This window comes from Xiphophorus hellerii, chromosome 7 (genome assembly GCF_003331165.1).
Source record: "Xiphophorus hellerii strain 12219 chromosome 7, Xiphophorus_hellerii-4.1, whole genome shotgun sequence".
Lineage (NCBI taxonomy): Eukaryota > Metazoa > Chordata > Actinopteri > Cyprinodontiformes > Poeciliidae > Xiphophorus > Xiphophorus hellerii.
Window position 1 is genome coordinate 19,325,526 of NC_045678.1, and position 16,540 is coordinate 19,342,065.

At 41.1% G+C, this 16,540-nt stretch overlaps 1 protein-coding gene across 3 annotated transcripts in view; it reads right to left on the reverse strand.

Annotated features, from left to right (window-relative positions):
• Window positions 1-3,277: 3,277 nt before the first annotated feature.
• Window positions 3,278-16,540, reverse strand: part of galnt13 (polypeptide N-acetylgalactosaminyltransferase 13) — a 59,491-nt gene continuing 46,228 nt past the window's right edge. For 2 of the 3 annotated variants that reach the window (XM_032568279.1, XM_032568280.1), the window contains one exon: window positions 6,161-6,249. Coding sequence is in view for 1 of the 3 variants with exons in the window: in XM_032568281.1 (XP_032424172.1) it covers window positions 6,109-6,249 (141 nt within the window). In the remaining 2 variants the exon portion in view is untranslated. Of the gene's footprint in view, window positions 6,250-16,540 lie in introns of all 3 variants that reach the window. The other variant, XM_032568281.1, reaches the window with a different exon arrangement.

Sequence of the window (16,540 nt, forward strand, 5' to 3'; positions counted from 1 at the left end):
CGCATTGGAGATACTGTCCTGATACCATGTCTAATTAAAGCTGCTTTTCAATGCTGGCGCTTTGGAACCTCAGGTCCCCTCAACAATTAAGTGCAGGATTTCTCTTATGGTCTTAAGTAGAAGAGAAGAAACACGCTGAAAGGTTTGATTATCCCCCGACTTTCTCCTCGGCTCTGACATATATATATATATATATATATATATATATATATATATATATATGGGGCATATATATATATATATATATATATATATATATATATATATATATATATATATATATGGGCATATATATATATATATATATATATATGCCCAGTTATAAAGAATCCATATCTGTCCAATTCCAGTTCAGTCCAGTCATATAGTTCTATTCAGATCAAGATGTATGCAGTCCAGTTCATTATAAACACAGTAAAAAACAATCAAAATTTGTCGATCATTCCCTACATTGTGGTGGCTAGACAATGGGGTCAGAACAACTTCTTAACTGCAGCTCTTGGGGAGAGTTCTCAGTCTGCAATGGTCAGTTCCTTCATTATGCTAGAAGAGAGTGAGACTTTCAGCAGATAACAGCAACGTTAAATCGATTATGGAGAAGACATTTTATTTACCGTCTTGTATTTTCAAATCATGTCTGTCATGGACAGCCTGGAGATTTGGAGATGGTGGCAGACCTCTGGAAATCTCAGAGTTAATGATAAGGATCTACATTAGCAATTGGAATTAACACTGTCACTGCTGTTTTAGGGTTAGGGTTAGCGTTATAATTATAGCTCCAGTCACCTTTCGTATGTCATGCGTTTTTCATGAGTTTCAATTGTAAACCTTGAAACACAGTGTTTTAAAACAACATTGTGTTTCAGAATTTACTTTTCCATCTCAGACTGGTGTCATTATGCCTCTGCTTTTAATATAAAATAACTATCCAACGATGGATACCCTAGACAGTTACAAAATACAACTTCTGCGGCATTGTCTTGTTGTCACTGACGCATAGCCACATGCTGAATGTATCTTGTCAAGTTTGGCCTCTGACCCATTCACAGTCACTCCTGAAGTCTGCTTTGTAACAGAAATAGTTCTCCTGACAAAAAATGTTAAAATCCTTGACATCTTGCTCTTCACAGACACAACTATGTTCCAGTTTTATGTAACATGTTGTGTGGTTTGACAAACTGGAACTTTCAGCATCCTTTTATTGTGTCATGATACAACGTAGACAGGTCAAAGGGTTTTTGGGGGTATTTTTGTGCTACATGTGTAGATTTGCTGTTTTAGTAGCATGAAAAATGACAAACCGGCAAGGAGAATGGTTCTGCCTTTTGTAGAACTTAAGACATAGTCCTAGTTTCTCAGCTGCCAATAAATTTGGAGAGAAAAGACTAGAGATAACATAGTGTCTCACCTGTGCAAAATGAGAAATTTGGGGGAAAAAAAGCAAAATACAAAGTCTCTATACACATTCATGCTTTTATATTTCCTGAACTTCAATGACTCCATGCTTTCAATAACTGGAAATTATGCGGCCTTGAGCACGTTCTGCCTTCAAGAGCCAAAGTGTGCCTCAGACAGCCACTGATAAGGCTTCCATTAGGACTGGTATTCAAAGCCATCGCACCCCTTAATGCACTCCTTTGGCCTGGCCACAATACCACCGTATCTTATCCTCACAGGACCGGTTAACAAGCCTGTGTCTGGTCTCCAACAGGTGTGAGAGTGTCTGAAACCTCAGTCAGACCCCAAAGGGTCCCTGCTGAGAAAATGGTGGATCACTGATGTGTTGTCAACTCTTCAGGAGCTGTTAATGGCTTTACTGAGATTACCTCAGAGAGGTTCACTGAATATCATTGAACATGCAAAAAGGGGAATGATTGAAGATATGTATGGCATACAAAAAGTCTATCTCCCTTTTATATTCAAATAGTTTCTTTCTGAACAGAAACTGTAGTGTGCATTGGTATTCTCCAACTTTACTCTGAAGCTCTAAATAAAATCCAGAGAAAGCAGCTGACTGCAGAAATCCCCCCTGAGAGTGTGAGGGGAGATTTCTGGTGTTAAAGCCACCTGGTGTGATGCCTGGGTCAAAGCTGCACTGTTGGTGTTATAAAGATGAACGCTAAGGTCACATCCTCAGTTACATCATGATTTTATCTTGTCTGTTGCTCTGTCTGTTTTTCTCCTTTCAGAAACTCTTGAAGACAGAAATGAACATCTTTTTGGCAAGATGGAAGATTTTGTTTCAATTTCTTACAAAGGAGGGCCTGCAAAGATTTGGCCTGATACTTAAAGCTGTTCATGACTTCATCATCTTTCAGGAAAAGTCAAGTCTCCTCCTGATGGGTAGCTTTGTTCAGGTCATGGGGAGTCAAGGATCATTGGCAACCTTTCTCTAAACTATGACTTTGTTTTTAGGATGTAAATAATCAAATGTTATGAAAATCCGGGTAGGGCAGTTGAACTGTATCTCAGGTTGATCCCTCGAATTGAAGAGAGGTGTAAGCTCAGAATTATTTTTCATAAATGTTACAGGACAACATTTTCAGATGATTTACCTATGTCTCATTTTTATAGATCACAAAAAACTGAGATTTTAAGAGATTTGTACACTTTTGAGAACCGCCATGAATTGTGACCAAAACCTGACATTGTTCATTTGAAGTTAACAAGCTTCAAAGCATATATTTAACACATCTGTCTCCTATTGGCAGAGTTATATTGAGCAAGAAGCAACTGACTACTGATTACGTGTTTGGGGGGAGTTCAATATCATTGTTACTGAACAGTCCAAATTTCTTTTTTTGTTTTGTGAACTCCTGTAACATAAATGTGCTGACCTAATACAAGCACAAACGGCTTTACGGCACAATGAGTGTAAAGGTGGAACAAAAGAATAATACAGGCTCTTTAAAATAATGATGAGCTCTGTAATATTCATACTGCTCAGTGCTCACTCTGTCTCTTTTCTCAGCCCTGTTCAGGGAGAGTAATTTTCCCCCTTTCAGAGTTTAACAAAGCAAGAGTCCTCTGAAAGGTCAAGCCTTCTTAGCTAAAATGTACACAGAAGAATGAGTCATGTCAGGAGTCCTTTCGTCAGCTAACCACAGGCTCCTTATACACATTGGACAAAAGGAGAATGTAACATCCATCGCAAAACACTCCTTTCTTTCTTTGTAAAATACAGTCCCCAATTTACCAAAGACACCACATGAAGCCTGGCGATGAGATGTGCAGGGGTCTCAGAAGCTCACTGTAAATTCAGAGAATTTAAGGAAAATGTTGTATTCACATTTTTTATTTTAACAAAAAACAAGGCAAAACATACAGTTATCACTTTGCAGTCTGCACAATGAAACATTACATTTCCGTGTTACTCTGTGCACTTTATTGGAAAGACAGTCGATTAACATATAATATAAAAGAGGTGATCAAAACGTACTCTGAATGCCAAGCAAGCATTCTGTGAAGATTTCAAGTAGCTGTAACAGTTACTTCCTCCTGTGTTCTTACCTGAGGTCCTTAAGGTGATCCCAGATTATCTTTGGGGTAATTATAGTATCTTGCGAAAGTATTAACATTAACTTTTTTTTTCCAAGCTTCATATGGTGCATCCATCCATCTATTGTCTCTAACTTGATATCCTAAAGCTGCAAGTCTTTTGGTTTACATCTCCACCTAATATGCACATATACTGTAGATTCTGACTCATTCTGCTCTTTGCAAATTTGCCCAAATACAGTCAAAGTTGATTGGTATAATCTGTGAACATTAATTTTGTCAGTACAGGCCCTCAGTCAAATTTAGGACTAGGCAATCCTAAAATATAAATATGCTTTGATCTAAATCAGGGGTATAAGTACTTTTGCAAGGCACTGTATCAAAACACAGTCTAATTATGAAACCGATATTCCAAAATCAGTATTTCAGTACTTTTCAGTATTTTTTTTTTCCTTTTTCAAAATCTTTCAATCACCTTTTAAACAGATGGGTGTTCAAACTTACAGGATCATAGAAAAATAACCGGTTCTTTATTTACAACATCAACAGTGATACAAACAAGTTCACAGCCTTATGTACAACATCTGTTTTCAAATCCTGAATAGCGGTGCAATCAAAAGTCCCTCTCACATTTCTATGGGCATCAGATGAATATGACACTGTAGCAGACACCTGCTGAAGTGTAAGAAATGAATGGGATCGTGAACCTGTTTGAGATATGGCTGTTTTTTCATATATGCATATGCTTCTGATTTTATCTATGAAAACATGGCAACAGAAAGACGTTTGAACAACAAGCTATGTGTCTGAAGGCACATATTACAACCACGCTCCAGCACAATTTGGTTTCTTAATCTCCCTTCTGACAATGACTGGAACCTTTTAAAAACATTCCAGTCCACATTCATGGTTTTAGGAACGAACTGTGATCCCATTCCACTTTCTTCTGTTGCTTAAAACAATGCGTTAAAATAATTCTTCCAATTCCTACTACAATAATATAAAAAATGGGTATTTTGTTCATACAATGCTTGACATCCTTCATAATTGACACAAAAACAAGAAAAAATATTTGAGGTATTTTAAAGAACAAAAATTGTACCTTCTTTTTTCACGACAAAGGATCCAATTAAATCAGTTTTGAGCTACAACAGTATGGCATTGCAAGTGTGTCAACAGAAATTCAACTGAAACATACTTTTTTTTACTAGATGGCTGTTGATTGCAGTGCTTGATTGGTTGCTAATTTAGGCCATAAGTGACCTTAGTTAGAGTTATGGTAAAATTTACAGCGTATGCTTTGGAGTGAGAATGTTAAAAGGCAAATACATTTTAGAACCAGTGTAAAGTTATGCTTTATACTTAAATTGGTGTAAGTATAAAGCATAACTAAATCTCAATTGGCATTTTACTGTTTTTCAAAATAGATAAGTACCAGTAAATTAAACCTACAAACAAGTTTTGTTTGAAGAAACAAATTTATAAGCATCTGCTTCTGGTCTGTAAAGCGTTTTCTATTGGTCTGACAGGTATCTGCCCTAGGAAAATTGAACCCCAAAAATGTGGTTAGTCACATGTACTTAGTGATTTAACAAGGGGCACAATAATACCTTCACTCGCTTATGGGAAAATAAGCGAGTGGGGAAAAAAAAGGCCCCACCTAGCTCATAAAGTGTTTTTTTATGAGCCACTTTCCCTAGATTAATGTATTTCATGGCTACAAATTCAGGTGTCAACACGTGATCATGGGTCTCCAGTTTCTGACAAGAAGCTTGTTAGCTCTGCATGATACCCCTTCTAAAATGAGCACAAAGTTTACAGCAGTGTCCTGTCAAACAAGAAGGGAGCAAAAAAAATGGTATCAGTGTCAGAGAGGGTATGTTGTACAACAGTTTGACAGCATGCCTCCCACAGAGTTGATGCTGACCCTCTGGTGGCAGCAGCTGCTCTGATGGGAAACACCCACAGCTTCCAGAATATATGCCTCTTTGTTTTTGAGAAAGGTAATAAATGCAACCACTAGCTCCTGTTTTATTATAAAGCCCAGGTGAACAGAAATAAAATGTTACCTCATGCATTGTCACCACACTTTCTAACTGAATTCATTTTAGAAATCCTAGGGTAAACCTTTTTTTTTTATCTGAGCAGAGCAGATAGTGATGATAAAAAAAGATGAGCAGCAAACCAGCTGTGCTGATAAGATCTGATGCACTCACTAACATTGCCGAGCATGTTTGGAGATTTCAATATTTTACCAACTCTTCTGTTCATGCGTTTGACCTCCAGCAGAGAAGTTTCTACAAGCAAATGCGTGTTCTACATGCTCAGACCCCATGCATCGTTCTCCCAGCCTGGACACAGTCTAGAGATACTCCTCATTATGTGGTCGGAAAGGCAGGTGCTGCCTTGCTTAAACCCGAGGCCCGCCTCAACAGAATACGAATCCATAGAGGAAGCTAATCCTCTGCTGCATCCCAGCATCTCTGCGACTGGTGGCCAGGCAGCTACAGGAGGAAGCATATGTTGTGTGTTAAGTGCCACCTGGTGAGGGTGTGGATGGCAAGTCGGGTTACGAAAAGGAGGAGGAGGAGGTAATGCCGAGGTGAAGGATCAGATGCTCAGGGTCATGTTACGGAGCAGCCACTGCTGGGAGCGGCTGCCGCTGCAGTCTCTCAGGGTGGGGACCATCTTGTCCTCCTCAGACGGCATGTCCAAGCATTGGTTGCTATTCACATGGAGCAGCGTCAGTTGCTGAGAAGAGAGTAAACACAGGTGATTACTGCTGTGGCTGGAGAATTTCCTTCCAACTGTAATTTTTATGAACTGTAAACACAAACCCATTTAGGTGGAAAAAGGTGAAAGGAATGCTTTTGAAAGTCAGAACACCCATTCCGGTAAAAAAAAAAACCGGAGGCTTCTGTAGGAGGAATCAATGGTTGTTTCCATTTAGCATGAAAGGCAGAAAACCAAAAATACACCCATGAAGTTTCTTTTCATATGAAACTTCTAAAATAATTTGTCACATTATAAAACACAAAAGCTGAAGTATTTTACTGATACTGAAAAATGCGTTTCTATTCACGCGCCCTGGATTGTTGGTAGAACCAGGAATCAGTGCAATTTTAGATGCAAATCCTTTGCTACCAGCTTTGCACATCCAGAGACTAAAACTTTTTAATATTCTTCTTTGCAAAAATAGCTCAAACTCAGTCAGATTGGATGGAGTGTGTTTGTGAATATCAATTTTAAGATCTTGCCACAGATTCTCAATTAGATGGTACATTTGCATTTGCACAATGCTCTTTTCATCTGTAAGAATGGAATAGTCCACTGGATTTTATTAGAGTATCAAAGTAAAATTAATTGTAAAAAACCCACACTTTTAAGATTTGTAGTATTTTTAAAGTAAATACACATAATTTTCCATCTACTGTGTAATTATGTACTACTTTGTAGACAACCATCACATAAAATCCCAATGTAAATAATATAAACACACTGAAGTTTATAGATGCAACATGATAAATGTGTGAATAGGTTCAAGGGTGTATTGCCTTCACAATATCTAGTATTTAAAATCATTGGATTGGAGTTAATACATTTTGGTATATTTATTTAACAATAGTACAGCCAAACACGAACATATAAAAGCAAGACCTTGTTCCAAAAAATACAAATAGGCGATGCCTGTGTATTTTGATAACATTGACCTCAAAACAAAAAGGAGAATACAGAGGCCAAATCATACATCATAGCCCAGCCGTGGCATCGTCTACAAAATAAATTGGCCTTGACACAAGTTGTTTCAGGATCTGTCAGATTGAGATCAGTTGACAATGACTGGTTAACAGGACTGCTTCATGAAAGACGTCTCTGGAAAATTAATGATGTCTGAATTCCATTAAGTAGCTTCTGGATTCGTGCATGCCGGCTCCTTGTCACAGCTGTGATTTTACTGAGACACCAGAATAGAACAAGGCCTTCCTTCATCAGTGTAATTATTGTGTTTCTCTCCTGCTGTTTGTCCCCCTCTCACCTGTCAGCCCCTGTCTCTCTGCTGCTCTGTCAAGTTAGCTGGAGAAGCCAGGCGACAGAACGAATGGAAAAATAAAAAAGGCCCCACCTGTTGTGAAGAGACAAACCCAACCACCGCATCGATGCGTACCACAGGAGAAAAGCTATCTACCGTGACGGCAGCAGAGGCAACTCCCCCAACACCAAGAACAGCAGGAGAGCTCTCAGTGGTTCTAAATTAACCATTCATGTTCATGCGCTCATATGGAAAATGTGTTCACAACCTTACTAGGGTTGCCTTTCTTGCCCTATAATTACACACACATGATAAAAGGACTGCGTTTGTTTTAAAACACTTTTTCAGAGTAAAATTTCTTACAAACCAATGAGTAGCTTTGTCCTGTCGTTGGAAATCTTTGGAAAGTCAACTCCAGTTTCTCTTTAAGAACTATAATGAGCTACAGGAATTAAATTTAAAATAATTTCAAACCAGTTCCTGCTTTGGAACAGAGGTGTGAGACAGTAGTTTCAGGGTTTTACTATTACTTTAGAACACATTTTTAGTTTCACATTAGAAATCAGAGGTCTCAAATAATAATTTCTGAAGAATGTAAATCTTTCTTTAACTTTGGGCTTTTCAAAAGGCTGCCCACATTCGATCCAAAACCGATCGAGGCAGAAAAGGATTAAACAAACTCACTTTGCTGTAATCTGTTCATCCATCCTGTTATCTGATGAAAGCCTTACTCTCTCTCTGACACATATTGCTATGTTGTAGAAAGTTTTATTTAAATGTTTCCTTGACTTTATTTTTTAAATACAACTTTGAAACAAAGCAGCTTTACCTGCAGTAAAGTCTAGACTAAAGAGTGTTGTTTTCAATGTGCCCCAGTAGATCTCAGAGCGAGTTCACTGGTGTATAAAAGATTGGACCTTTGAGTTTACAGCCAGTCAGTCATGTGTCAGAGCTCATTAAGCTGAAAATATTTGATCACCTGCAGATTTCTCGGCACATCACTTTCAGTGACTCAAATCGAGCAATTTCATACCAGCAAGGTGCCGCAGAATGAGTTTCGAGGAAGATCACAATTTATGAGGGTTGGTTTTAGATTTCAACCTCTATATGTCAACCAACAAGCATCATTTAGCAATTAAAACCTACATTCACTGGAAAACCTCCAGTGAATGTAGGTTTTGTTTATCATAGAGGAAATACACAAAGAGGTTTCCATTATGCTGCCAAGGATCTATCTCACCTGATCCATCAATCTCCACTGGGTTGCTCATGTTGTTTCAACTAACAACTATTCTAACAAAAATATTTCCTTATTAATTTATAGCGTTTTTATTTTATACTTTATATGATGTCACTCCAAGATCTGTACTGAATTTTAAATGAATCACGGTTGAAGATTTCTGGGATTACAATCTAGTGTTCTAATACTATAACTTCTAACTTTTGTTTATTGTTTTTGTTTTCTTTCTTTTGTAATGCATAAATGTCAGACACAGTCACTTATAACTGAAATGTAAAAGTTAAAAAATTTATTCTATGTTATATGTTACTTTTGTGTTTTGAAATGTTTTAAAAAATCTGTAAATGTTAAGGAGTATATTAAAAAATATATAACTTATTTTTAATTGCATCTTAATTGTGCTAGAAAAAAATTACTTTCTCAGAATTGGACAATATTTATGTCGGTTTTTAAAGAAAAAGTTTGCTAGAGATGAGTTCATTGCTAGAGATGCACCAGCATCTAATTGGTTTGTAATAAAGGTTTGCAAAACCTATATTACAAAGGAACACAGTTCTGTATTGTAATATAATTTATGGGTATCTTTCAAAGCAAGACTGCAATAGCAAAGCGGATATAACCCCAGGTTTTACAGTAAGCACAGCACTATCTTGGGAGTCATTCTTTACGAATATGAGGTAAAATACATGTGAAGAACTATAATATTCAGTCTGTGATTGCCATAGCGTTTTTTATCCTACATTGGAGGCACACTGTAATTGTTCATTAAAACAAGATTGTGCTTTGGCCGTTGACGGAGGATCTCCAGACTAATGAGCTCGCAGAGACGCTCTGGCCATGTTTGATCTTAAGCTATAAAAACACAAGGACCAGTATTTCTCTGCCCAGATATGAAGATGTGCACACACACACGTATCCTTCCTGAAGTACACGTTGCAGACTGCCCAACAAGGCTCATTTGTTCAAACAGAGTGAGAACAAAGAGCAGGTGGCACATGATCCCTCGCACCTGCCAAAAAGACTGGAGAAAAGAACAAAGAGGTGGCTTTATTTAGAAAAAGGGGGAAAAAATTATAAAAAGAAGAATGATATAATCCTGACATAAAAAAACAGTTTTTTCTGTATCATTTGAAAATGATGAGCAGTAATATCAATAAGAAGACTGTTACGCTATCAAAACGACACAATATTTCAACTTAAGTCTGGCTCATGAAGCACCATCCAGTTGCTGTCGCGCATGTAGCCTCATCTGGCAAAATGCATCCATGCTATTATTATTAGATCTGGATATAACAGTGAGTTCTTAAAAAAAAGTAGATTCTCAATATAAAGGGTGTCAAACTTAAAGTTTAAAACATATTTCTTTAACTACCAATTTGTGTTGACAGAGTAGGCTAATATAGACATCATCCTGATGCAAAAACTGTTCACTCTGTACATTAATTTTAAAGTTATAGTTTGGTTTCAACGTCTCTAATTTAGAGACATGTAGAAGATAAATTGATTGTACAACAACAAACCCCCATGAAACAGCCCAGTGTTTTAACAAGACCATGTGTGTTACCTTAGTATATTTTCATGCACAGAACAACTTATCACTTGGCTGTTTATATTTACTACCTCAACTATGTAAGAGTTTTACATTTGCTATGCATACTTTATTGACTATTTAACCCTATTGTCATCCTTGGAACCTTCAAGAAGTCACAGCATAGCATACACATTTTACTTATTATTTTTTGCGCAATCCACAATAACACGAAGCTATCTAACTAGAACAAAAAGAGCCAATTCATGATTCATTAGCACTGGCCATGGAGAGAATCCCTGCAGCTGGTAGGGCTTGTTGTTAGTGAACTCCAATAGCATAAAGAAATGTTGCAAAATGTTTTGCAAGCATTTTGTTGCAAAATAACTGGAATCTCACTTAGCTCTGGAACCTCACAAAGCTTGACTACAATGTCTTGAAGGTTATCCTGCAATAGTCAGCCCCGCCCACTCCTCACTACTCCCCAGGGCTGCCTACTGACCAGTTCTCCGTCTAACAGGTCCGGAAAATCTCTGAGACCTGGGTATTACCCTAAAAGTACTCTATAAGAGATAATCTATTTAAACTGGTGGCGAAAGTGATTCGTCTAGCTCTAACTACCTCCAATCCAGAAGTTATGACCCTTTACAGTTAAGAAACAATCAGCTGAGTAGCCCTCGCAGCTGCATAATTCCAATAACCACTTCTGTTAACGGTAGCCCACTTTCTAAATCGTAACTTGCACTTGGAACCGGCTAGATTATGTTTAGTGACTTAGATGTAAGTCCCAGGGTCATTATTTACTCTCACCAAAGGAAATTATGAAGCCTCCTATTTACTGGAATCATGTACATTAGTTTTACCTTAATTAAAAGAACTGGACAAAGATTAAATGACTCTATTAATTCCAATGTCCACCAACCTCATTAGAATTTTATAGTATAAATTTATTAAGCAAGCTTAAGCAGGGATATGCGACATACAAATCAATAATCAATCGTATATGATTCAAAAACAGTGTAATAAAATTTACATGTACAATCCTACTACCCTGATTCCTTTCCCTAGCAGTTAAGTCGCACGTTCTGAAATGGAATTTCAATGAGCAGATTCAATTCATACCCAGGCGATGGCGGATCTTTTGGCAACAGGAACTTCTAGCAGCCTTGGTTGAGGTCTTTGCCTTGTGTGGAAAAACCCTTCGTAGAAAGGAGACAAAGCAGAACGGGTCCGAATCCTTTTTATGAAACCCAATTCCTCATCCCTGAGGGACCTTTGTCCTTCCTCCAAGTCTTGTTGCGGAGTCTGAGATGGCTGGGTTGAGACGAGACCAACAGTCGAATAAAGAACCAGAGGTGGGGCGATGGGACCCAGTCCTTTCTTGGCGGTGTGAAGTCCGAGCTTCCCCGTGGTTCTGCAGTGCGGTCCGTAGTTTAATCTGCTTCTGCAAGTTGTTTCTCCTTCTGCGCCGCCGGACTGGGAACAACTGGTTCCTCTTTTCAGCCCCTTTTTAAGCATCTCCCCACCATGTGTGTGTATGGGGAGGGTTTGGTCTACGTGACGTTCTTCACATCTGCTGTTGATTAAAAAAAATCCCCACATTTCTCAACCTGTCTCAACCTGTTCTTGCTGACCGTAGTGGAAAGTCCTGTACTTCCTCATTGCCCGTTGCTTCAGCCAAACTCACCGCACCATCCATCCTGCGCGCTCTGGCCATCTGTTCAGAACTGCTTGCGACATTTCCTGTTTTCAGGGCTGTACTGCATTCCTCTCTTCTCCTCTAACTCACTATTATTTATTATAACTCATTAAACACATTCAACCTGTTGTTAAACCTGTTTGAATTAATTTCAAATGATTACAACTTCACATTATCACAAGTTTGATCGGAGTTAATAATCAATCACATCTCTCACTTATTATAATTCATCAACCATATCTTTCCACAGTTAAATCATTACAGAAATCTTTACTGAGCACATTTCAGAAAATGCTTTTCAGAAGGTTATTATGTGATTACTTGTATTCATTGTACTATTCATTCATATTCAATTTAATTAGCTCTTAATCAAACTACAAGATTACTTATTTTCTCTCAGGCCTCTATGCACCTTTTCTGCATGCACCCGGAAGGATCTCACACCCTATGCCAGTTTTCTTGACACCCCCTCCTTGAGATCGGACGGTGCTTCGCAGAAACCACAAAGTCCAAAGTCAAAAGAGATCAAGTCCATCACCACAATCGGTAGTGAGGATGTCCCGCTCATAGCAGGTAACCGGAGACGATGAAGGTGTCCAGGAATCCACAACCTCATACTCCGACAGATTGGATGGCGGAGAAAGCCAGTGGTCTGCGCCCAAATCGTTGTCAAGTGTAGATTCACCTGAGACGGGAAGGGTGGAACGTTCCAGTGGAGGCTGCAGAGGCGAAGGCAAGTCCAAGCCGAAGTCTGGCAGCGTTGATGGATTGTTGCAGTAGCCGTCCAACTCTGCCAGCAGATCCTGGAAATCCATATCACTTGGTGATGGAGATGAAGGGGAAAGGATGTCCTCAGTCTGGCATGCTTGGGGAGATGAACTGAGGTTCTCAGTTTGGGTACCTCTCTCGTTAGTCGCACTGCTGGCTTGGCATCCGACGTCGATAAACAAATCTGGAGACACGGGACGTGTAGGCGGAAGGTAGTCGCCCACCGCCACAATTCGGCCATCCAACAGGTGTAGAGTTGGGAGGCATTGCCGAGTAAGTTGGTGTTCCCATAACTTATGAATCACGGGCAGCCGTAGTCCCGTATACAACGGAGATGCTGTGAAGTCGTCGTCGTCTAGGCCAAACGCAGAGGTCCACACGATTTTGTGCACCCGTTCCAGGGATCTAGATGTGTAATCCGCTATGTAGGGCAAATCCTCCAGCCCTGTGGCGCAGAGGATTGCCGTTACATTGCTAAAGTTGCTGCTCACGCATTTGTGACACCAGCGGAGGGAAGACGATGCAACCCAAATGAATCCATAAGATTCTGCAGTGATTCCACACCCCACACAGCAGGTTGATGCCTGAGGAGAAACAGTAACCCAGGTAACTTCATGATCAGTGGTTATTGATTAACTACATGTACTTACAACGACGAAAAGGCGAAAGCGAAAGCTGAGAGAGTAGGCTGGTTTAAGCCCGTGTGCCGGCTTGTTTTGCGAGCCAAGGTGAATTAATCACAGGAGCCGGAATGTCATGATCTGGAGCGGGTTCACCTCGATCATAGACATGAGCTGAATCATGGAATATTGCCGCGTAGGTCATCAGCCATACAACAATGGCTAGGTCCGAGGTCTCACGGAGCCAGTAGAGGACCACCAGGATCCCCCAAACCGTTGCCCAAAGAGCCAGAATTATCCACTTTTGCATCCAAATTTGCCGCCCCCGACCCTTGATAGACAAGGCCTGGCGCGCTAAGTAGATGAGGATGGATACTGCAAAAAGCCCCTCTAGAACAGCTGTGAGGATCTTAAATGGGGCGGTTCGTGTGGCTTGTATGCCCCCAAGGACCAATTCCAGTATCAGGGCTGTGGTGTCGGTGATGAGCCATAGGCAGACCACAACGCCCCTGCGCCAATTGATGCGGGTACGGCCCATCAGGTAACAAGCGAAGAGGGATGAAGCCAACCCCCATTTGTGGAGCACGATGGGACGGAGGATAAGCTTGGCATATCCTTGTAGCGCTACGAAGATCCTCATAGGATGCCCCCTGGGCCAAGGACCGGTGTGGCAGAAGACTACCCAGGCCAGGGTAATCCCCAAATGCTCAAGGGTACTCACTTGAATCGGTGCAAAAAGTGAGTTGGGATTTGACGAGTTGGTTGAAGAGTTGGTTGAAGAGTTGGTTTCCATGATGTGAGATGATGGTCGCTCTGGATCAGGTGGTGTCGGCAGCTGCGGTGAAGGTTGAATGGTTCGCAGGCACACGGCAGCTCTCTCTTATGCAGAAGTAGGCTCCTCCTTAGGGGGGAGGGGCTGGTAGTTCCTCTTTTTGCAACGACAAAGTGCTTTCAGCCACGCCTCCAGGACGATTTTACCGATGATCAACGCCACAGCGACGCCCAGGAGGCCCAAGAGGTATGGCCACAGCAGACTCAAAGCACTCATCAACCATTGTTCAACAATGTTGAGGCCTTCTTCCACCACATGAGCAACTTCTTCCGCAACCTCAGAAATAGCGGCCACCAATGTTGCCCCCATAGTCTCGTACCAGTAACAGTCATGTTGATCAGCGCCTTCTCCACATTGTTGCCAATTCTCTGTAGTGGTTGAGCAGGTGAGATTGGAATACAACAGGTTAGGTCCTACCCATTCGAACCCTGAGTCGATGTTGCCATCACACAGACTTTTTCGGAAAGCATGTCCTTCGGCGATGGCTATAAGGGGATTTGGGATGAACGGAACGGGAAGGCCAAGGATGTTCTTGCGCTTTTGGAGATGATATCCTAGGATCGCATCGGTGCACGTCCCTCCGCTCACTATTGCCCTTCTCCATGTTCCATTGAATTTTCGCCAAGTGACTTCAGAAGAGTGAGTGTCATACTCATCTGCATAGTGGTCCTTGCAGTAGCTTTCCCAGCCGCGAAGCTGTTGGCAGGGTCTTCTGGCTAAACCTATTACACATTCAAGGATATTTCTTGTGTTGTTTTTACAAGTCATGCGCCAAGGTCTTGGGCTGACGTAACTGTCTGGTCTCCAAAAAATCCCAGGCCAAATCATGCGGTCCTTAGAGTAGACCGTAGCAATGTACTGGTACTTGACCCAATAGTTTGTTGATTCTGTAAGGCATGGTGTTACCCAGGCTTCAAACTCGTGTTGTTGGAGTCCCCACCATTCATAGTCCCACTTCCGGTAGTAATCCTCGTACCAGGCTCGTAGGGCCCATTTAGCCGTAGGAGCTTTATCAGGATCAGGGCAGTTATACCTCCAGGTAGAGTGCAAAGCGTTGCCGACCTGCCAGAGGTCGCACCGTGGCGATGAGAGGGTTTTCTTCCAGCAGGTGTCATTTAGGCTCTCAAAAATTCTGTGCGCAACACACTTGTCAATTTTTGCAAAGTCCGTTTTAGGAGCGCTCAGAAGGTCATCAGGAGTTGGAAGGAGTTGTGTACGCAAATTGGCAATGTGTAGCTCATCTAACCCAGTAAGAGAGCGCACTGTCCCCTCTGGGAAATCTCCCATAAAGAACGTTTGGTCTTTGGCTATGTATGCCCATGGGAATGTGTTGTTCAGCCAGGTTTCAATTTCTGTACGGAGTGGGCGTGTAGAGTGCCACAAATCAGCCCAGTATTCTTCTATGGCTGAAACCATATAGTTCTGTCCCGCACATTTCATAAACTTGTTCCAGAGGCAAGGATTTAACCAACTAAAGTGGTGTCTATAACAGTGTTGTTGGTCGGCTTGATATATAAACCGTCTAGGTCCTTGTCTGATCAGGAAAGCCGTCATGTTAGTCAAAGTATCAGGTGTAGGCGGCGTCATTGTGTTAACTGGAACAGTACCTCGGGTGGCATTTCGAAAGGTCCAGTTCCCCGGCGGTGCTGTTGGGATGGTGTCATCCACCCTGCAGTTCAGGTGATAATCTCCCCAAAACTCCTCTCGGGGAAGCCAGGCTCGACAGCCTGAGGACCTGTGTGGGGCTGGGTATACTACTTCTGTATCCCAGTACCCTTGATTTGGCAACAGTAGCAGCGATCGACAAGCCATGTTGCAATGCCATTCTGGCATACCTCGGTCCGGGTGAATCCAGTTGCATCTGACGGTCCGTCGTTCTTTGTTTTGCAGAACCCGTATCCAGCAGAGCGCTCCGGTATCGAGGAAGTCGTAGTTGTAGATCTCCCAGGTACAATTCAGAAGGTCGTCCAGTGTGGAGTCGTTCAATTTGAAGGCTCGGCTTTCGACGTACTTTTTACCGTTGTCTCTGGCGAACAGTCCGGTTCGGTTCTGGACAGAAGTTTCGTTGTCCCATGGTACAAAAATAGCCGTGGTGCTTGTATTCCAACAATTGAAGTTAGCGTACTTGGAATGTCCATAGGTGACTCTTGTATGCGTAAGATACCACGGTCCAACTCCGATGAAGTAGAAGATAGTAGCAAGAACAGCAGCAGCAAACAGCAGGGCAAGAAGCGTTAGCAGCCCTTTCAGGCATAGGGATTTTCCGGTTATCGTAGTCGTTTTCCGTAGCAAAGGTTCGTTAGAGGTTTCCGAGTCGTCGTCAGC